This window comes from Manduca sexta, chromosome 6 (assembly GCF_014839805.1).
Source record: "Manduca sexta isolate Smith_Timp_Sample1 chromosome 6, JHU_Msex_v1.0, whole genome shotgun sequence".
NCBI lineage: Eukaryota > Metazoa > Arthropoda > Insecta > Lepidoptera > Sphingidae > Manduca > Manduca sexta.
The window spans coordinates 9,602,201-9,626,229 of record NC_051120.1 but is presented as its reverse complement, the minus strand read 5'-3'; the positions used below and the strand labels follow the sequence as shown (position 1 = coordinate 9,626,229).

The 24,029-nt window shown below is 36.0% G+C and overlaps 1 protein-coding gene across 1 annotated transcript in view; it reads left to right on the top strand.

Moving 5' to 3' along the window:
* LOC115440485 (atrial natriuretic peptide receptor 1) overlaps window positions 1-24,029 on the top strand; it is a 362,779-nt gene that overhangs the window by 43,501 nt on the left and 295,249 nt on the right. The window contains exons 2-3 of the mRNA XM_030164819.2: window positions 11,793-12,029; window positions 14,010-14,199. Of these exons, the coding sequence (XP_030020679.1) occupies window positions 11,853-12,029; window positions 14,010-14,199 (367 nt within the window). The 5' untranslated portion in view covers window positions 11,793-11,852. The remainder of the gene's footprint in view (window positions 1-11,792; window positions 12,030-14,009; window positions 14,200-24,029) is intronic.

Sequence of the window (24,029 nt, the reverse complement as noted above, 5' to 3'; positions counted from 1 at the left end):
GAGAATTAGCGTCATCTCATACATGACAACGTACGTAATGCGTTAGATCAAATAAAACATCAATTTCGCATCGTCAGTGTGTGAGTTGACGTCATTACGGTTGTAGTTATATATTGTCTGATTGGCTGAATTAATGTATGTTTAAGTTGATGTATAAAACTGTCAATTTTTCATTCTATAGTATAATGTTGGAATTTTGGAACATGGTTGTGAAAGGTTTATGAATTTAGCAATGTCTTCATCATCATCAGCCGCAGGATTCACAGCTGAACATGGGTCTCCACCAAAGATTTCCAGATCAACCTATTGAAAGCGACCTGCATCCAGCGACCTTTTGCGACTTTATTAGGTCATCTGTCCACCCCATGGGGCTGGGTCATGGGTCTATGTTTACCTACCCATCCTTTTTTCCTTTTATTTATGGTTTTAAAATTTTGGACATGTAAATTTCCACGTCAAAAAGCAACAATATACACGTAATTTTGCAAATGCCGCAGTCAGCGAAAGAATTTAATTTTCCATTCAATAACAGTAGAGTTTAAAACTTGTATAGCATAGTTAAAGTACCCAAAAATATTCACAACTTTTCACATAAAATTTGATTCAATTTAAAGTTTTGTACGTGTTTTGGATGATGCATGTGGTTAATAAATTTTATAATGTTAAAATATTTTGTACCCGTGGCGGAGGGTCCGCATTATCCGATTCTTGCTTGCTACCGTTTCGTAATTTATGAATAATGTTATCATCATTAGAAAGATTTCCAGACCGTATTTATGTATATTATTTGTATCTATAACTTGTGTTGGGTTCCTTTTTGGAAAATTTCATCCTTCCACACTGTTTTGTACCCCATCTGAGAACGTTTTATGCGTTTTGTAATAATAATAATATCAGCCCTGTATTATAAACTGTCCCACTGTTAAGCACGGGCCTCCTCTACTACTGAGAGGAATTAGGCTTGGTAGACTTCACACACCTTCGCAATTCCTATGGAGAACTTCTCAGATGTGCAGTTTTCCTCATGATGTTTTCCTTCACTGTTAAAGCGAGCGATTATAATTCACAAAGAATACTTTAAAAAAGTCAGAGGTGTGTGCCCTTGGGGTTTGAATGTGCGGACATACGTCTCGGCAGTCCGTTCCACAACCAACTAGGCTATCGTTTTTACCGACTTTTTTATGACCCAACTATGTGTAACTTTCGCATATTATTCGCGTCCTGAATTATTTTGTCACGTATCACCGTCGGCACGTGTGCTATTGATTCGCCATCCCTTTGTTAATATTTAAAGCATCGGAATGTTTGCCGGCAAACATGACAGCTACATGACATTACGCGTGTCACCTAATTATGTAGTATATAAGGTTATATTCCCGTGACACACGTAAATGTCATGTAGCTGTCATGTTTGCCGGCAAACATTCCGATGCTTCATGGATTAAGCTATATCGTAGTAAGGAGATGAATAGAGATCTCATTGTTTGCACGATAGGTATAATTATATTATGCAATGAAATCGTTTATTGTAAAACAGACTTACACAGACTTAATTCTACTTAAAATCAATTTATATAAAAGTATGAGATCCTTGAAACTTGAATTTCCAGGGGTACCCAAACTAGGCAAAGCCTGTATCTTGGGCTACCAGCGACAGAGTTAAACTAAACTGAGACTTAGGACGAAAGGAAAAGTAAAGGCAACAGAAAATTATTCTTTGTATCTTTTTTATTCATTCATATTTTTTGTTTCAAATATTATTTTTTGTGTCTCAATAATCTTTATTTTTTTTAAATAAAAAAATAATAATTTAATTTATTCTAAACAAGTTTATATGGTAACTTTTTTAAAATTCGATTTAATTATACTTGTTAGCTGTGGAGTCAGCGTTGCCAGATGATGATTTTGCCAATATCAAAGTACTACGAACTAATTTTGATGGGTCTAATATTTGTGACTGTTATCAACAAATTCCACGCTTACGTGACAAAAGCTAGTTCAAAATAAAGGCGGCTACAAACTACAATATTGAAGGTTAAGCTATTTCCTCAATAACTCGTCAGTCTGACAAAAACAATCTAGAGGCCCTCATTGTCCAAAAATGTCCTCACTTCGCCTTAAATGTCAACATATTTGCTGATGAAACACTGTTTGTATTAGTCCGAGGTCGATGTGGTCTATAAATAGCCGATTATAAATACTATGGGAATTCGCGGTCAATTAAAATCAAATATAGCTCTCAAGATTTGAGTGCGTAATGGCAGAATATCAATGATCTATTGATTAATTATATACTGTGGGTTTACGATGCATAAGGCTCCGCGCACACTGTCAGTTGCTAAATGATATGAAATGGGGGCAAGAGCTGTCAATATTTCGTTTTACAACGGTTACTGTGCTAATGAAAGTGGGTTTAATTGACGGTAAACAAATCAATTTATTTCTAGCAATTGCCAACAAAAACCGGCAATACCCCGTTGGAGCGAAACGAATTATAAAGACGAATGTCTGCATGTTCAAATCCTAAGGGCATACACCATTGACATTTCTAAACTTATGTGTGTATTCTTTGTGAATTATCGCTTGCTTTATCGGTTAAGGAAAACATCGGCAGGAAACCTGCATACCTTAAAAATTCTCTATAGGAATTTTGAGGGTGTGTGAAGTCTACCATTCCGGACTAGGCTAACGTAATGGACTAAGGTCTAATCCCTCTTAGTAGTAGATAGGCCCGTGCCCAGCGGTGGAACAGTATATAATATAGGGTTGACATTATATATTTATATTATTAACTGTCAACAGAGTAGCTGCATACAGATTGCTTTCAATAAGTCGGTCTGGAATACTTTAGAAGAATGATTTATGATTTATACATATATCATAACAGCTATACAGACAGATACTATAAAATACGATCACTGATCTGCAGCGGATATGTTGCGTACAATACTATCTATACACAACTATTATGAACCTTATTGATTAATTTTTAAATTGCTATTGTTCATGATATATTGACAATTGATTGACGCCATTTTGTCTCCTATTTTAGCAGTAAATGGAAACCGCGCTTGAGTACCAATTGTACGTAAGTGTGACTTATTGTTCCTAGTTGCGCAGTTGTACTGTACAATTCAATGATGAGCATGCATCTACCGCCTTAACTTTCTATATAATCATAGTTGATTTAATTAAAAAATTAAATAGATATTAGCCGTTTGAGCAACCGAGGCGTGACGTCGTGTAGTGAGTTACTTACATTGGCTAAGTCTAATTATCTAGGACTCTAGTCTACTAACCGTCCTAATGTAGCTATTATTAAGCAGATGTCAAAGACACAGTGTTTGCAAAATGTTCAGTCTACAAATATACAAATAAAATCTTGGATTAATTTTTTCAATTTTAATGGATAGTTAGCGGTCGCCCTAATATTGACGTCAAAGTGAAACCTAAAGTTGAACAGTGTCTAGAAGAAGTACAGTGCACAAAAACAAATGAAAGATTTATATGAATTTATTTTTCATGGTATTTTTGTACTACTGGCATATATAATAAATTTTTTTACTTGAATAAAAACTCATACAAATTAGTTATTAGTTGCTTTTCATCAAACCTTTATCTAGTCAGTTTATTGCCTTAATTTTTGCATTACACAATCCAATACATAATTAATTAGTTCTATAAATTCTAGGTACAGTGCTATTCAATAATTACATTTATTAATAATATAATTACTAACCAATTGCTTCACTTAAATTACAAGTAACTTGTGCACGAAACCGCGACTACCAAAAAACAGACGTAAATTATATTAATATCATGCCAATATATAAATATCAAAATAATATCATAGCCTTTTTCAAAAATAATCCTTATTGGCCGTCCTTCAAATAAAAATAAAATAAAATGATTTATTTATCACGTAGGTGAACATAGTTGCGCTTATGATAGGGAACGTGAGAATATTTAATTATTACTTAAATAAAGTTGCTTATATTATTAAAGACAATTTATATTGGACATATACCGAGAATCAAAGGTCCAATAAAGGCCTCGATAATTGAGAGGTCACATATGATCAAGGGTCCTGATTCAATCAAATACCGGATTGGGGAATTCTCACTTAATTATCGATATCGGCAGCCATTAGCAAGAAGTGACTTATATGAGAGACGAGTGATATTTCAAGGGGAATTGGTACTAGACGGTAATAAATGGTTATTTAAAAAAATATATATTTGCTATAGTGAATAAATGAATGATTAAATCTTTATTGCTATGATTATATAATTAATGGCAGTACTGGTGGTATCTCATATGTGAGAGTCCGTCTGGGTAGGTACCACTGTATATCTGCTGTCAAGCAGTGTGTAATCACGTTGTGTTCCGATTTGAAGGACATTGTAGCTAGTGTAACCATTCGAGATAGTAAGACTTAACATTTCATGTCTCAGGATGGCGAGCACAGTGGAGTACTGAACAATACTTTTTAATTCAAGGAGTTGGATGGTGTTTGTACTGTGTATCGACGGTCGTATCGCTTACCATCAGGCGAACAGCAAACTCGTCTCGTCATTCAAAGCAAGAAAAAAATGGAATAGCAGAAAATCGACAATAAATCTGAGAAATTGATGTAAATACTAAATACATAAAAATACAATACACGAATTGAGAACCTCCTAATTTGTACATTTTATTTTGAATCCTATGACTTCCGAACGTATTAATTGTATTTCGGGAGTCATTTTAGAAGCGTTATTCATAGACAATGTCACAATAAAGAATAAAATAACTATATAATATCAACACTTAGGTAGACAATTCAATCATAAACAAGAAAAAAAAGAAAGTAGTAACAAAATCGTGTATACCTTTGCTTGCGGTTATTAAAATATACCATTGTTTTAATGAACGTTCCAAATCGTATTTCCGAACCCTCTTTTTTTATGCAAGCATGGCAAAGTGACTGATAGTAAGTGGTGTAGGGTCAAATAGAATGTCGACAAGAGATGATTACCCCTCGACAGTCGACACAATTATGCCGGCCTGTAGGATCTCGAAATTTCATCACTCAGTACAAATATTTTTTGACATGCTTACAAATACCTCAGAGGGTTGTGCACTCGTATAGTGAAATAATTTCATTTTTAAGTACTAAATATTATCTTGTACCCTCCGTAATAATAATAATATAATATTGTAGAATTCCAGAAAACATGGAAATAATATTCTGAGTTTGTACTTCGGAATCCATTTATTTACAAACTGACATTTCTTTGAAACAAAACATTATATTAAGAAAAACGTACCAGCCAGTACATTACACTCCTCCATACTAAATTAACAAAACACTCAACTCTACAACTTAAAATGATAATACCTCACATTCTATAATCAGGAACGTTTGTTAATCTACACTGCCTAATAGGGCGTTGCCTGGGACGTGGAGTCGTTGGCTCATACGGTAAGGCGTCCTGAAATTCAGGTGATAGCGGGGTGGCACTACCCTGAAGTTCCACTAACGGAGACCGCGTCGCGATCGGTCTACTGACCGGAGTATGAATTGCGGAATCGCACACTCTCTGCCCCTGCACCGATGATAAAGTGGCTGGCTCTGAACCTAGTGCTGACCTTAATCCTGCATTAGGAAGTTGAGACACCCTTTTCATTGGAATCGCTAGGAATAAACTAGCGTTCTCCTTTCTAATTTGGTATTCATTTTTATGAAACTTCCTTTTAATTTGGTCTATATGCCTGTGAACTAACTCTCCCCGGCTGCCTACAATCTCGTAATCAGTATTCCCTAAACATCTCTGAATTTTGCCTGGGACCCATTTGTCTCCACTCAAATACTGACGGTACCATACCTCTTCACCCTGATCGAAAGATCTGTGTACCCCTTTTCTAGCTCCACTTTGCCGTTGCTGAGCTTTCCTTACAAAATTCTCCCTGTCTGGCCTTAAAACGTCTAACTTCGTCCGTAACCGTCTACCTAACATTAACATTGCAGGGCTTTCTCCCGTAGTCGAATGCGCAGTATTTCTATAGTGTAAAAGATAAGTATAAAGTGCTTTATCAACTTCTTCCTTAGCCTGCACTGCTTTCTTAATAACCCTCTTTAAGGATCGCACTGCATTTTCCGCGAGACCGTTTGAGGAAGGATGATATGGCGCCGAAAAAACGTGATCTATACCATTAGATTTAAGGAAACTACCAAACTCATTGCACGTAAACTGGGGCCCATTATCCGTAACGATCTGCTTGGGTAGGCCCCATCTGCTAAAAAGTTCACATAACTTATCTATGACCTTCGGTCCTGTTGTATTACTCATATGGAAAAGTTCCGTCCATTTAGATGTAGCGTCCACTACGATCAAGTATGTTTTCCCAAATACGGGCCCCATGAAATCTAAATGCAGCCTGGTCCATGGATGATTCGGCCACGGCCACATACTCGGAGTTTGCCGCGGCGGAGCATCCGCCTGAGCAGCACATATCTCACAACTACGACACATGCGCTCTATTTCTTCATCAAGTCCGGGCCACCATACGTAACTACGAGCCATAGCCTTGGATTTAACTATACCCATATGGGGCTCATGGAGCATCCTCAAAACTTTTTCCCTATACTTCACCGGAATCAATAATCTATGCCCCCACAACACGCAACTCAATTCTTCATAGAGTTCATCTTTCCGATTAAAATAAGGTCTAAACTCTTCGATATCACAGTCTCTTGGCCAACCATCGCGCAAAAAAATTAATTCCGCCACGTAAACGGCAACAGTTTCTTGGCTTGGCTTCTTGTCTCCTCTGCCTAAATTTATAGCGCTCCGCTAGAGGCGATGGTGTGGGTTGCAGATGATTCCGCATCTGCTCCACCACTTTTTCGTACTCGGATTCTGAGGGTTTTTTCGGACTGGATAAATTGACTAATAGTTCATAGGCCTCTTCGCCCATTACAGCAATTAAAGTTGGTAACCTCATGTCTTCTTTCACATTAATTACTTTGAAATACATTTCCAGTCGGTCTATATATGTTGACCACGTACCATTTTGTACGTCGAATTTTGATACCTTTCCAATCGACATTTTAACACGCTATACCCTTCCTCCGAGATAACTTACATACAATATGTTCTCAATTTTCCTCGTCGCCACTATAGAATTCCAGAAAACATGGAAATAATATTCTGAGTTTGTACTTCGGAATCCATTTATTTACAAACTGAAATTTCTTTGAAACAAAACATTATATTAAGAAAAACGTACCAGCCAGTACACTACAAATATAATAATATCAGCCCTGTATTATATACTTGCCCACTGCTGAGCACGGGCCTCCTCTACTACTGAGAGGGATTAGGTCTTAGTCCACCACGCTGGCCTAGTGCGGGTTGGTAGACTTCACACACCTTCGAAATTCCTACAGAGAATTTCTCAGATGTGCAGGTTTCCTCACGATATTTTCCTTCACCGTTAAAGCGAACGATAAATTCACAAAGAATACACACATGGTTTTAGAAAAGTCAGAGGTGTGTGCCCTTGGGATTTGAACCTGCAGACATTCGTCTTGGCAGTCCGTTCCACACCCAAGTAGGCTATCGCCGCGTTTCCCTCCCTAATATTACGTTTTAATTTTTAATTAAATAAGTTGTCAGTGGTTAATGCTGTGTGCATATTAGTAGCTCACATCAGATGTTATACCTTGTTTTTTTGATGTGTTTGTATAAGCTGGCCCTTGTCAGGCTAAGAAACGTAGAGTAATGATAAAAAAGTTGGTAAAGTAACCTTTGCATGCGGTTATAATAAAACCTGCGTTGTACAGAGGGTGGATTTTAGAGACAGAGCAGTAAGAGAAGCTTTCTTAACCACTGTAGCTTCAAGAAATCTTTCTTAAGAGAGTATCCAAATGCATTAAAATATTTAAAAAAAAAACCATTAGAAAAAAAAATATAATTTATACAAAAACATTTTTGATGCGCATAGATTTTTTAAGACATTAAGATCTACATTATCATATTTGAAAAATAAAACTATAGGCATGAAAATTGATAATTTATACAAAAAAAAATTGATGCCAATAAATCGCCTTGCTTACTTTGATCAAAATACTGATCATTAGATGTTGTTCCATATTTTATTGCACGGAAATTTACAATATTTAATGCTATTAGCGTGCCTTATTGTAAATAAATCCGTATAACTGACGCCTAAACGGGACAAAAAATAAACAAAAGACTACTCCATACCTATAGTTGACAAAAAACATTATTTTGGTGTCGCAATCAACCACGACACGCGTTGGAGTTATATTTATCGTCAAATCAAAGACAGAAATAAACACGTTATCGATATTTGTCACCGCTGATAACTATAAGTGCTGGCCAGCTGTGTCTACTTTGTACTTAAATAGGAATTTATTTATTAAAACTACACTTATTGAACTTGTTGGAACTGGAGATACAGATCCCGGAACGCGACACTTACGTGGGCTACTGTGGCGGGTTTTTACACTTTGTTTACTATGGTCCCTATCTGAGTGGATATAAATATGAGAATGCTCTTGGCATTAAGGCAGCCTAAAATATAAAAAAAATGTATCCTACCAGCAAATATTAATAAGTTAATTTTTAAACGAAGTCCACATAAATTATAGTTTGTACTTTTTACTTATTGTAATTTGTACGCCACACAGGCCAAACGTGATGGGACAATAGATTTATATTTGAACAACTTGCATTTCTGTGTATGTACTATGTTAACTCATTACTCATGTTTTAAAAATGAAAAAAATTGACTTTGAATTGACAATTTCCATTTTTAAAGTTAATTAAAATAAGTTTAATTCCATATATCATTTTGAGTAATTATTCACTTGAACCTACAGTCTTAAGAATGTTTTTTTTCGACACAAACACGAGCAGATCTGGGGGCGAAACCTAGTATAAAGCACTTGAGATTATAAGAGGTTGTATCGACCTATATTAATGAGTACTTGAAGAGGGATTTTTTCTGAGTCATAGTTGCTACTAACTTAACTAGTTTACTAATAGATTAATGAGCATCACGTACTACATAAATATGTGATATCCAGGGTCATTTTTACATCGCGTTACCAAATGAAACTACATACTTATCTACTTCGAAATAACACTTTACAATAAGTTACTTGAACCGTAGATGTAAATTAAAGTGTAAGTTTCGACCAAATAAATATTAATAAAAAGTAATTTTAATTGTGCGCGCTTTAATGCCATTACTACTACTCTAAGATAATTCGTCGCTGCGGCAACATCATACTTTCAGTCAGAAATACATTCACGCACACGCCATATTCGCATTAAACTACAAATTTATCAAAAAATCAGAAAACTAAAACCAGGATTTTTGGTGTAAATATTCGTTATTACTGGATGATTTTTGGCAAAACGTCAGCAAAGTTGAAGACGAGTATGTGGTTTCATTTAGTAACGCAATGTCAAAATTACCCTGTATATGTAGTACGTGCTAGATCTGGCGCTCCGTACACTCATTGTGTTCGACTCAACTGTACTGCAATCCGTACACCTGGCTTTAGTATGATTTCAACATTGACGGCGTGAAGTTATATACGGACTACGGAGTGACACTCATAATATAAGAACTCGAGTCTAAGTGTAAACCTTGATGTGAATCAAAAATATTAGTTAAATAAGTAAAATTATTTCTTGTGCAATTGAATAAATAGGTAATAACGGTGACGTTTTGTTTGCCATTTTAGTTCAGATTTTGAACAAATAGTTTATATGGACGTTTGTGTCTATAGAATATGACACAGGTTCTACGAGCATATAAGCAGATCATTTTCTTATTGTGACAAATGTAATGCAATGAACTACTCTGTAACTTTTTTACACTGTGTTTTGTAACATTTAACGTTTGTCTGTTTTTTAATACAAATAAATTTATCATTACTATAGCATGTTAATGAGAAATAAATTTACTTCCAATATTGAGTACCTCTCAGTAGTAGAGGCCCGTGCTCAGCAGTGAGCAAGTATATAATATAGGGCTGATATTATTATTATTATTATTATTATTGAGTACTGTCTGATTCTGCCCCAGGGAATTTTCTGACCTTTCCTAGCTTCTTTTACAATGTTAATTATTAATAAGTTGACGGAAACGTGTGAAACCACAAACTTCAGAGATTGGTTGATTCTAACATAATATTTGAAGCGATAGATCCTAAGCTATCGCCATATCTTTGAGACGAGACATCGTGCTAGTTTACTGCTTGTTCGATTTTTTCGTTATAATAGGTACCTAGTTTTCACCATTACAAAGTGTAGTTTATTTTAATACATGCACGACAATGTTACCCCACTGATGGGAAGTGGAGTGGGGTCCAATAGAATGTCGACTGACGAGAGATGATTACCCCTTGGCAGTCGATACAGTTATGCCGGCCTGTTGGGACTGGATATACACAGGCTGATCCTGGAACGCGACACACATACGTGAGCCACTATGGCGGGTTTTAACACCTTGTGTAGTAGTCGCTATCCGAGCGGATATAAAATATATCCCAACACCAGCAAAACTTGACTTGTATATGATCGCCTTATATTCAAAGAGGTTCCACATCGTGACGCTTAATGCAATACAATAAAACCAAATTAAATTGTTTCATAATGCGATATGAACATCTTATTGCTTGCAATATTAAACTAGAAAGCATCCGTTGTTTATTGCGCACTTGTTTTATTGCAATCTTGAGATGGATAGCGAGGATATTCTTACGACTCTGTCTCAAGATTAATAAATTCTTGAGTTGCGGTTATGTAGACTAAAGGAGATTCGAAAATACCTGCATATATGCTCTCCATGCTGTTGCTTATGAAAATACGAATAGTCATAGCGCGACGCTACTTTACTAGCCTATTCAAATTTGCTTATGAAAATACGAATCGTCAAAGCGCGGCGCGACTATATACTATACAAGTTCCTATATTCACATTTCACAGTGTTAGGAAGAATACGAAAACGCACGAATTCGCACGACTAAATTTCGTACGAAGATATGACGAGGATACATTCAATTTGCAATTGCTCTAGTATGTATATTCTTGTATCCCAACGAATAATATAAAATCTGTCGATTTCTATTTATTTATTCTGACCGGGTTCTGTATGGAGCATTTTCCGTTTTTGAGATTAGCATAATGTACTACTGCTGAGTTTTGAAGTCAGCATTTTGCGATCTCAGCGTTGCGCTATCTCGCTATACTTACGTGTTTGGAATTTATTTGTCACGTTAGTTGGTTCGTACGAGTTTTAAGCTTACTATTCTGTACGTGATTTTGTAATTTGTGGAAAATGTACTTTATCAAGGAGAATTAACTGAGCTCTCCTACTTAGTAGTAACAGTGTTAAAGATTTCAGTGAATATTGCATTACTTAAAAGGCAAGATCTCGCAGCTCCCAAATAATGACGACGTAAATAAATAAATTTCGAAGATTTCGCTAATGGAATAAGTGAGTTCCACTGTATACAAAATTCTTTAAGAGTAACAAATCATAGATCTTAACATGCACAACGTTTTTCATGTGTAGTTTTTTTTATATTATTTACAATACTATGACTATACAACGACATCATCAAAGGTACAATAACATCAATGCATTTGTACACCGAAAACGATTCCCTATTTACGAGATCTTATAATACATTATTATTTTCCTACTCAACAAAACAAATAATGCAAACAAAATACCAGGCAGATATATAACTGAACTTTTTGTTACAGATGCAATCGGTCAATTCATCGCGCGAGCGCCTACCAGTGTAATGATAGTGCTAAGTGAAAATGTGGTGTGTGTTTATTCTGTTGTGCGCATGCGTGCTCGTGGACGGGCAGAACTGTCGCGGCGAGGAGCCGAGGCTGCGCGACTGTGAGCGTGTGTGCGACGATCACGGACGCTGTAGGATACGAGCAGCGCTGTTGTTGCCGAAGAATACTACTTATGGGGCCTGCTTGGCTGCTGTGAGTATTATAACAACTTATACCTCACAGTTGCGGAGGGATGTTGCTTCTTTAAGCGTGTTCTAAATTCAAACCATGTTTATTGTGGTACACAGGATTATGGTGTTATACATTTATAATTGCAGTACAGCTATAATAGCATACAATAGTTTAACATTTTAGAGAAAACCTAAATACATTCTATATGTTAGCTTCATTAAGATAATCATTTAAAATGTAATAACATTTATGATTCAAACATTTTCATAATTGATTTTTATAGTCATTAATGTCTTTGATTTGTCTTGAACTTCTACTGTCTGTGTCATAGCGAATGCTCTGAAGAATTTTTCAATCTGATCCCCTCCTTCCCTTTTCTTAGCAGAATCACGCGTACTGCCATACGAAGGCACAGCTCGATGGTTAAATTCACGGCCCGATCCAAAAGGTTCGTTAACTTTGCCGCACCATTGGGATTTGGAAAAGTTTGCCTGGGCACGTGTTCCTTCCTTCCTATAATCTTGGGACCTTCCGCCGTGCGTGAATGATAATTATTAATAAATTTATGATGGGTTTTACACTTAGTGTACGATGGTCGCTGATACTGATATCGCAATAACAGCAAATTGTATAATTTATTTGATTCTTTGTCGGCGTACTTGCAATGTATTAAAGGCTTCAAACTTTAAAAAAGACAAGCATCGGTTTAAAAAATAACGTTCCCTGAACACTGTATAAGAAAGAATAGAAAAATTTTCGTTCGATACGCGCCTTAGTAGAGGTGATTCCAATTTGCTACTTGAAGATTAGATGGAAGATGAGATATTGTCCGCCTGAGAGATTATACGTATGGTAACTAGATAGTTCATATTGATACGAGTTCATATTATTACTATAGAAATATGTAGTTTTTAAATTATATTGTAAATATATTAGTAGGATTTTCTATTACTATTTTCTTTCCCGCCCTTACACCTACCACTACAACTCCTGTAATCCAGGATCAACAGTGGCACGCATTTTATGACACTGAGCAATCAAGTTCGGTGAGTCTCAGGGAAAACTAATTTGTCATTATCCTGCAACGAAATTAATCAAATAGAAAGATAGGGAGGAGTTGAAAATATTAATTGCATAGCAAAGCGGGAGACAAAATAATGAACTAAGGAGGCGTTTCGACTTTAAAGATAGGGACGCTTACAACTAGATAAGCTAGTTACGTAAACATACTTTTATTTCAATCTGTAATATTTGATTTATTACCTTGAAAATAATGAAAGTCATGTCAGAATCGGCCCTGCCCATTCCTAGATTGCTTGACGCAGAAAGATCTCGCAACAACAACTATACTAACTCATTTATTTGTACAAAAAATGCTGACGTATTTTTGTTGTAATTGACTATTTTTTATGGATTCAACTGAACTCAGTATAGATCAGCACTGAGTAGACTGTACAGCAAACTTAATAACTTTTTTTATTGCCTTAGTAGACAAACGAGCAAGCCGTCCGCTTGATGTGAGCAGCATTCGCCGTCCATAGAGTAAAGCAATGCTAAAGGCACAGCCAAACCGTTGCCTACCGACCTAACTAATTATAAACTGCTTTCTTATTTTATCTGCAGTTATGAAAGCTTTATTTAAAACTTTGAAGTAAACGCTTCACTGCGTTGAGTCTTCTTTTTTATTAGTTCTTGTTCACGGCTTCGGTCGGCATGAGTATGTTTTAGTAAACTCGTTTTAGAATTTTTCGCTTACATAAGCTGAAATAGATTCACATACTCAAACAAAAGTTTAACCTAATGCAACCCTAGTTTCCATAAACATGAACACATGTATTTTTTTTGCAGATTGAGATCATTTTGATAAATCTACAGATTTTGTTTAAAGAGTAGCAAACAAATCGAATAATAACGATTTCCATCGCCCATACAGTTCTTAACTCATCACTCAATCTACTCAGGTGTTCGAGGAACTTTTGTATATCATTCTCCTGGTTGTAGGTTGAGCCAGTGCTGGAACTGGCCATGCAGGACACAGCCGTGAGAGAAGCGTTTCCAGCAGGCGTGGACTTTGAGTGGCTGACGTATGACGTCACAGATTGTGATGCCGCGTACGCCGTCATCTCGGCGATCGACGCGTATAATGATTGCGCGCATGTTTTCTTTGGGCCTGCGTGCGATTTCGCGTTGGGTAAGTTGTTTTATACTTAGTCTATTTTGCTCAGAAGCTCTGAGAGATTATTTTAAACCTCGGGTTATAAGTGATTTATTAGAAGTAATGGATGCGTAAAACATGTTTACATTATGTACAATGGATTTTATTGAATAGCTTATACCATACATACCCAAGTATGTATGTTTATTTCAAATCTATAATTTTAATTTTTTTGAGGCAAGAAAAAGATAGAAACCATGAACCTTACCCTGCAAAAAGTCGTGCGTTTTTTTGTCGCATCAATTTGTCAGACAACGGATTATGTGATTAATGCTGGTTCATTCATGCTGCATGATATTGTGCCATTAGCTTCCATTTGGCATATATCAATAGTTCTTCCTAGCTATTAGATGTCAATAAAGCTATTAATACAATACGCTTCGTGAGACTTCACAATTCTGTGATGCAGAAATTCCATCTCGTGAAAATGACATCACATTGTCAGAGTTCGATGCAATTTCATATCATGCATTTAAAAAAATATAAATGTAAATGATGAGATATTAATAGTCAACTTTTAAAGGAGAAAAAAATATAGTTTTACACGGTATTGGATGTTGAATTACTAAGATTTTTATTGAGAATATTCGAAAAATTCGAGGAAATCATGAGTCCCTGCCAGCTCACATCTATCCACTGCACAGCGCCCTAAGATAAACAACCTTTGCTGGTGATAGGACATATTTTATATCCGCTCAGATAGCGACCACCTTACATAAGGTGTTAAAACCTGTCATATTGGCCCACGTATGTGGCGATCCGCAGTCAGCCTGTGTATATCCGGTTCCAACAGGCCGGCATAGTTTCATCAACTGCCAAGGGATTCTCGTCAGTCGATATTCTGTTGGGTACTCTTCTGCAAGCATGTCAAACATAATTTCTGCTCTGTTTGGTCTACTTTCGCGGTCCATCCGAATGTCAAATAGGATAGGTGAAATCGAAATTCATAAACTAACTTCTAACAGTAGACATTAGAGTTCTTTTTTAAATGCTGTATGAATTACTCCTACACCTTCACAACCTCTTCGGCAATTTAATTACAGTACGTATAATATATTTGTTCCCGCTTAATAAGAAGAAATGTAAACGTCAGGCAAAAACCTCCATTATCTGAAGGTATTAAGTTTCCATTTCGGAGATAATGACACGCCTGTCATCTGAGATTGTGTGAAAATGTACGTTTTGTTTTATTATGATTTTGTATTGTTGATTTATTTAGGTATAAAAGTACTAGGTGTTTCGTGCGACTTCGTCCGCGTAAAAGTCTTATAAAAAGCCTAAATGATTGTGAGGCTTGTCATAGCGGCATTTGAACACCAACGCCATGTTTATTAAATTTCATTTTTTTTCATAAGAGAGCAAACTACCGCGATAAAAAGTACTCTAGATGTTAATCTAGGACATGTTCTATGCGTGTGTCAAATTTCACCAAAATCCGTTTAGCTGTTTCTGCATTTACTCCTAATAAATATCCAAACCTATAAAAAAGTATCGTATTTATAAGTAAGTTTAATCTCATAAGTAAGGTTAATTAATTAGCAATAAAAACTTTCATATTGCTTTCCGTTCAATAAGTTTGAAAAATCCGATCGTCAGTTTGTACGGAATAAAAATTAGTTAGCATTTTAAAGAATTTTCATAATATCGACAGTAGTTGAAGAGCTTCAGTTTTACTACAATTACATAGATGTTTTATGTCTCGTCCCTCGTGATTTATAATTTAAATAGAGTTTGTAAACTATTTAATGAGTATTCGGCGTATGATAAGAAGTGACCCTATAAATATAAGCAAAAATAACAACATTAATATATTGTTACGCGCCGCTATCCTAGCCGATGACATCGGGCGTTTCCGGAAGTATTCGGCTGCTCGGGCAGGCTGGCGGAACAGAAGATATATATCACGCAGCGACTATTCTATTATTCTCTCTGGTTGGACGTTGTCAAAAATTGTATTCTATAATTATTTTGCTAATATAATGTTCACTGTAAAAAGAGTGTTTAACAATATATGATAGCAAAACGGTTTTCCTCACGCATTCTTATTCGGAATCGCCAACCACTTTCAGCCTATTAAGTAGATCATCTTCATGGGCGATTTCGACTAAGAATTAATGAGCAAAACCGTTTTGCTATCTAGTAATTATATCTCACGTAAGTTTTAATAACTGCTTCGATGGCGTAGTTGTGTTGCATGCGAGGTATGGCATAGCTCTGAGGTCCTGGGTTCGAATCCCGGGTCGGTCAAAGTGATGTTTGTGTTTTCTGCTCGGTATCAGGCCGGAGTCTGAAATTTGTGCCCGATATGGTGATAGGCTCGCCTCCTATCAAATCATGGGACGGAATACACTTGTAGAAAAATGGGTGCCTTGGTTGCGCCTCTGCATATATTGAAGTATATATGAATAAATTGAAATACCCCAGCTAAATTAAAAGTATTTTGAATAGATCGGGAATCAAATCATACAAAACGCCTTCACGGCTAAATCACAGCCATTACATAGATTAAGGTAATCACGTTATGCAACGAAGCTAAAAACTTCAACATGGCCTTTTTGTAAGCAGTTCATACCTTGTCAGATAAAATGAAATGGGTATTCAGTTTCTACGCAGCGAAGAACGTTTTTCCTTTACAAAGAAATTCGTCTTTTATCAGCATATTTTACGAAGATAATCTGCGAGTTCTAATGAATTTCACGAAGGTAAGATCAAAATAGCAACTGTTACTATGGATATCGTTTTTTTTTTTAAATCGGACAGGATAGAGTGACCCACTGCACCTGATGGTAAGTGTAGTGGTATCCAATATAATATTGACATACTGGAGATGATTACCCCTCGACAGACGACATAATTATGTCGGCCTGTTGGAACCGCATATACACAGGCTGATTCCGGCGACACACTTACGTGGGCTACTACGGCGGGTTTCAACACGGTGGCAGCTATACGGGCAGATATAAAATGTACCTTAACACCAGCATGACTAAATATACAGGTTTGGTCATGTTCAATAATATAGCCGCATTTTTCAAGTCGTGTACATACACTAATATAAATATGAGGTTAGGTAGTTTTATATTGTACGCCCTCAGGACAATATGTTTTGTATATTCAGGCAACATAGGTGTCGTACAATACAAAGTCAATATTTCGTTGATATACTACATGAATTTTTTTTATGGCAATTTTTGGACATATTATCTATATGATCTAATTCTCCTCACTGATTTCTGACACTTCAGATATACTACTTAGTATATCGTAGTTAGTATATTGTATAGTATAGGGCAGTTGCCCTTTATTATGCTGCTTAACTCTTAAGGCTTTCACTGTATAGAAGTTTGTATTAAGACAACTCTTGCTTCAGACGTTTCTTCTACTGTTACAGTTTAATAAAAAATGCTTAATGTTAGTTAGACAGTCTATAATCTTACTATAATGGCTTTTATTTCTCTTTGAAAAGCACTGTATCTAATTTAAAGCCCATTGTATCGTGTAGGCTTAAAAAATGTTTCCATAAAAAGCATTGTCTTTGATGATCTATTTGCGTAATTAATACGGGAGTGATTGTAATAATAGTGAGGTCTATTAACTAATTAATACACAGTTTACACAGGTATAATGTTACACATTACTTGGCGAACAAGCGGCGATAGCTTAGTTGGTTGGGGAACGGACTGCTGAGACGTATGTCCGTAGGTTCAAATCCCAAAACCACAACCCTCTGACTTTTCTAAAAAATTATGTGTTTATTCTTTGTGAATTATGGCTTGCGTTAACGGTGAAGGAAAACATCGTGAGGAAACCTGCATACCTGAGAAATTCTCTATAGGAATTTTCGAGGGCGTGAAGGTGTGAATTCTGCCAATCCGCACTAGGCCAGTGTGATGGACTAAGGCCTTATCCCTCTCAGTAGTAGAGGAGGCTCGTGCCCAACAGTGGGACAGTATATAATATAGGGCTAATGATGAAAAGTATTAGCTTAGAAGTCTTCGTGATTTTAAAAGATCTGTTTGAATAGCCATTACGGAGAAACTATTTGACTTCCAAGAGAAATTGATAGATTTGATTCAATGAACGTTTTCCTACCAATCAATTCAATTCAATGAAGCGATATTAAGATGAAAATGGTATCCAATTATTTCTTAATGTATATTTCACGAATCTCGTCCTTTTGATATTATGAGATAAGTTGTTTCGAATTAATCAACTTGAATCAAAGGGAAATGGGATTTGAGACATTTTCAAGATAACTAATCAAGATTAAATTTTAAAACTGACAACTGTGAATTTTGTTTTGTTGTATTTATTTGGGAATAAAGAAAGTTATTGCAATTAATTTTTATATTATAAATGCGAGGTAATTCTGTCCGTTTATCGGTCTGCTACGCTTTCACGGCTGAACAACTGAAATTATTTCGATGAAATTTGTTATGAAGTTGGTTTGGGACCCTAGGAAGGACGTAGGCTATTTATCCCGGGAAATATATAGCGAGCGAAACCGCAAGCAAAAGCTAGTTAAGTATTAATTAATGGTTATTACAAAAATACTTATATGAACCACATCATGTTCAAATATGTTCTAAAATAAACAAAATGTTTGTGTTCCCCTAGTTTTTAAATTAGTACAAAGAAAAAATTAAACACAAGTAAAAATAACAAACTACCTCGGTGGCGTAGTTGTACTGTATGCGCGGTACGGCAGCGCTCTGACGTCTTGGGTTCAAATTCCGGGTCGGGCAAAGTTATATTTGGATTTTTATGCTCAGTATCAGCCCTGAATCTGGAATTTGATATGGAGATAAGCTCGCCTCCTATCTCATCATGGGACGGAAGACATTTGACGAGAAGTGAGTGCCCTGGTGCGTGGATGCTTGACGTGCGTGTGTGTGTGTGTGTGTGCGTGTGTGTGTAAAAAAATGATTTTTCCTACAGCCTTGGAAACTCGTGACCTTATTTTGATCAGGTTTTTATTATCGAATAAGTTCGTAAGCTGTAGTCCAAGCTACAAATATCCCTAAAAAGACTTATTCATAGTTGTATAAAAATTTTGTATAATATAAAAAACCATCAAGCTTGTAATAAAATAGGCGAAGATAGATATATTTTCGATGTATTTGTTACAGTTTTGTTTTTGCCAATGTTTAGTTTGTCTAGACGTATGTAATATAAATTGTGGAACAAATAATACTATTGTGGAAATATATGCCATTCGGCTACACGTTTTCAGTAAAGAATGGGTATTGTATTTTACTTCAAAATAATTTATCTGGAGTATATTTAGATAGGATATACTTACATATAATAAAATAAATTCCCGCGCCGCGTCTGTCTGTATAAATTAGCTTAGAAAACACTGAACGAATTTCGTAGGTATGGTATGGGCATGGTATTTTTTTTAAGTACAAACCCTGCAGTCATCACCCAGGGAAACCTACGATCGGTATACTGGTTTCCCCCAGCTTAGTGACTGCGGGGCCCTGGAGGAAGAAAGGAAGAGGAGATATAGGGGAGGAAAGAAGAGGAAGGAAGAGGAATTGTTAGGACGGGCGGAGTGAAGTGGAGCGGAAATGTTCCCGAGTCCCTCATAGGTCTCAATGTGAAATTACAACCACGAGGTATACACTTAACTGTGTGCCTAGGGCCGCGACAAATGTCCCCCCTGCATGGGAGCGCGTACTGTTATAACTCATTTTTCTATCACCAAATTTGCAAACCTTGCAATTAAAAATAATATAAAACAGTAGCAATCGCGGCGCCCGAGCAGTTGCATTAATTCCGCGTTACGGGTAACATACTATAGCGAAAACGTAAAAGAAAAGTGAGGTGTCAAAAATAACTGTAATATTGAATTGATTAAAAGTGATTTTGTGTCTCGGATATTTTTGGTGTTTTTTTTTAAAAAGACAATTAGGGGGACCCGCATAACAGTACGATGTGGAGACTAAGCGTTGTATGGACACAGTTTGAGACTCTAGGACATACGCTACATTCTATCACGGGAAAATATAGCGGGACTTTTATCCCGAAACTCATTCACGCAGGCAAAGCTGCGAGCAAAAGTTGGTATATAGTAAATTTGAGTGCAAGTTCAAAATCCAAAGCGACGCACTGAATTTTTCAGTCATGCAAGTATTTTCTATAAATTATATCTTGCTTTAACGGTGAAAGAAAACATTGTGAGAAACCAGACCTGAAAATTTCTCTATAAGAATATTGAATGTATGTGAAGTCTGTCAACCCGCACTAGGCCGGCGTGACGGACTAAGGCCTACACCCTCTCAGTAGTAAATGGTCCAACGGAAGACCAGCGCTGGCTTCACTGTCACTGGCTGCGTTGAAGCCTCTTTTGTGACAAGTATAGTTTTGAGTGTTTTTTCGTCTGATTCGTTTGTTTGTAATGTGTATGTAACTTGTGTTTGTTGCAAAATAAATTTATTTTCTTTCTTTCTTTCTTCTTTTTTCTAGTAGAGGAAGGCCGTGCCCAGCAGTAGGTCAGTATATGATCTAGAGCTGATATTATTATATGAATAAGTACTTCTTGCCAATCGGCACTCTATCTAGTCCCTACTACATTTAGCATTAGCTTCAGTAAGGTCACTTTGCCAAGCCCCGAATAAAAAAAAAATATAATATATTGCCTATCTGAAATGAGAAAAGGTGTGATCCCACGAGCCTACACATAATCTCAAACAGAACAAAGGCCTAATCGATAACGTACAGTCAGTCACAAAAGTAGTACAAATTCAAAATAAAATTAACCTACAGTACATTTTTTTTCTTCGTATGCGATGGAATAAGTCACTTCTCTTTTATTTTAGTGTAGAAAGAAATATCTGGTACGAACACAAAAGTGTACAGACGATGTGGAGTTTTGAATTTGTTGATCCACTTATGTGGGTGACTGTACAAGTAATTCATTATTCTCGAAGCTAACACATTCATAAATAACAATGTGATCTTTATAACTTGGTATTATTAAGAGAGCGTAGGTAAGACATGAATAATGTTTGATCGTTGTTTCAAACGGAATTTTAGATAAAGTTAATGATTGCTTGGTATTAATGGGTTTCAAGATCATATAATGAAAACAAAAATGTATGTTATTATGTGTTTGAATTTTATATCAAAGTATCTAATGTAAGCCATACACGCTACGGTCTACCGGAGAGGTCATCTCTGCAGGTATGCCTGCGCAGGTAACAATTGAAAGAATTGATTTTCGATCCTGCGCCGGTCGCCTGCACAGGTTCAAAAATCTGCACAGGTCTATTCCCACACACATTTCGGTCTACCTGCGCAGGCATACCTGCACCGGTGGACCTTTCCGATGGACCGTAGCATGTATGGCAGCCATAAGACGGAATAGAGCGGAGAATTTACGATATATTAAGGATAATGCTGTAGGTACTGGTTGGTAATGGAGAGGGCGGTGTAAAAGGCGGATTTTTTTTATTACTGATTTGGAATGTACGTTAAAACGAACTTTTTTCCTATCTTGGTTTCATACATCTACACAAATTATAAATGCATTTTCTTGTTTATAAACAGCAGTTAGAACGATGAGATAATCTGTAATGAGTAACGTGGTCAGTCGTGTGAAAAAAAAAGAAAGAAAAAGGGCGCGAAACTGAACCGGCTCGCCTGCGGACCACTGCGTTGGCGATATACTTTTGCTTGCATTTTGCTTTGAATCGGACGGACGTTCACAACCGTTGCATTTCGTCAGCTATATTTTTATGTTCTTGCTCTTTTGCTTATTTGTTAACTAATTTGATTAATTTTTTTTTACTTGACTTACGTTTGTCTGCCTAGCAGGGCCGGTTTATACAAACACATCGGTCTTGCGTGTGAGTGCTTTAGGCATTACAAGCCCTTAAGTGGCTATGCTGAGGGCGACCCTCTAAAGGTTCTCAACACCTGGCTCAAGACGGCCACTGAGAGAGGACGAGACATCAGCGATTATGGGAATCGCGAGAGGTGTGCAAGCGGCCTAACAGTCTACCTAGATTGCATCGGCACGCGGGCCGGATTTATCAGAAGGGAAAAGGTTAAAATTGTTGTCTTTTAATAAATAAGTTAAGTTTTTGTTATAAGTACTAAATACTATTTTAGTTTTGAGTTGTTAAAAAATGTTAAAACGTTAAATCTATATATAATAGAGAACTGCATTTTCTGACTTACTGCTGTATGGATTACCAGTGCAGAATTGGGGACGCTGTTAAGCCTCTTTAAGACAGAGCAATGTTCTCACCGCGTATGTGCGATTCTTGCAAGGAAATTGTAGGCAAGGCAAGTCTTGCCCATGTTGAAATGCAAAACTCGCCTGGATTAAACAATAGTCGTATACCAAACTTTTGACAGATTAAAAAATATCGATATTCTGACGTTCAAGAAAAAATGTAAAAATTCTCGCCTGCATCTGAATTTGATGATGAAACAATTTATTAGCGATAATGGTTTCAAATATTAGCGTAAGAATATTAATGTTATTCTTTAATTATTGCTTGGTCGTTATTTCACGTCTGTGTGGCTTCGTACATCCACTTTTACCCGTTTCTACTCACCTTTGATGATTTTACTCACTTTTATTAATATTTTGTACCGACCCGGGATTCGAACTCAGGGCTTCAGCGCGGTAGCCGTACTCGTACCGTGTACAATAACAACTACGCCACCGAGGTAGTCAAAGAGCCTTCTCAATACTTAAATAAATAAATACTTGTCTCTTGAGAGTCGGTAACAGCCCATTAAAATATATTACTAACTTTAATTACTAACACTGTAATGTAATATTCCAACTACGCTCTTGAATAGGTATGCTTTATTTATTACTAGCCATTTCTTACGGTTTCGCCCACTGAAAAGAGTTTTCAAGGTTAATATATATTTTTCGGGGATAAAAATGTCCTTCCTAAGGTCTCAAACTATCTCCATAGCAAATTACATCGAAATCCGATTTGTAGTTTTTGGGTTTATCGCGTTCGGGAAGAGACGCAGCGGGGGATATGCTTTTATAATATTATGTAAAGATAATATGTAAGGTCTAGTGTTTAATTAAACAATATATTATGATGTATTTCCGTACTAAGTGTTGCTGGCGAGCTGACTTGAATTTCAGCCCTTTTGTAGTATAAAACGTACAAATACGTAAAAATATTTTGCCTGCTAAAAAGAAATTCGCTTTATTATTGGCAAATCTGTTTCGAAGATTAACGTATTAAAACTGATAGAATAATAAGGCATATTTAGGTAAGGATAAGCATTTATTGTGAAATCTTAGAGAATTAAAATTTAATGTAACCTCTTTTTACAAGAATCTAAGAAAACAAAGTAATTGGCATACAAAATGGAAAATAAAAAAACAAAATTTGAAACCTTCCTAAAAGGTCGGACTATTAAAAAAGTAAATGAATAATAAATTAAACGCGATAAAATTGAAGCTAATTAATCCAGACAGAAGAGGGATTGAGTTAACTTGTATCATAACAGGATGTTCGCAAATTCCTTTGCCTTTGTTTCTTTTTAAATTTATATTGGGTATTTGTGCTTCGATATTTATCTGAGAGATAATTTCAGAAGTAATTGCTGCTTAAATATTTTTTCGTTAGATTTATATTGTAAAAAAAATTAAAATAAAGTAAAATTAGGAATAAATAATTAAAAAAAGGAATTCATTGAAATATTTCATTGAACGAAATACTTCCGATCTGTAAATATCCTCACGAATATAATGTTTCCATTTCAGTAAATAATAATTATTATCAAACAATTTATTTTATGAATATTGAATATTCGATCTT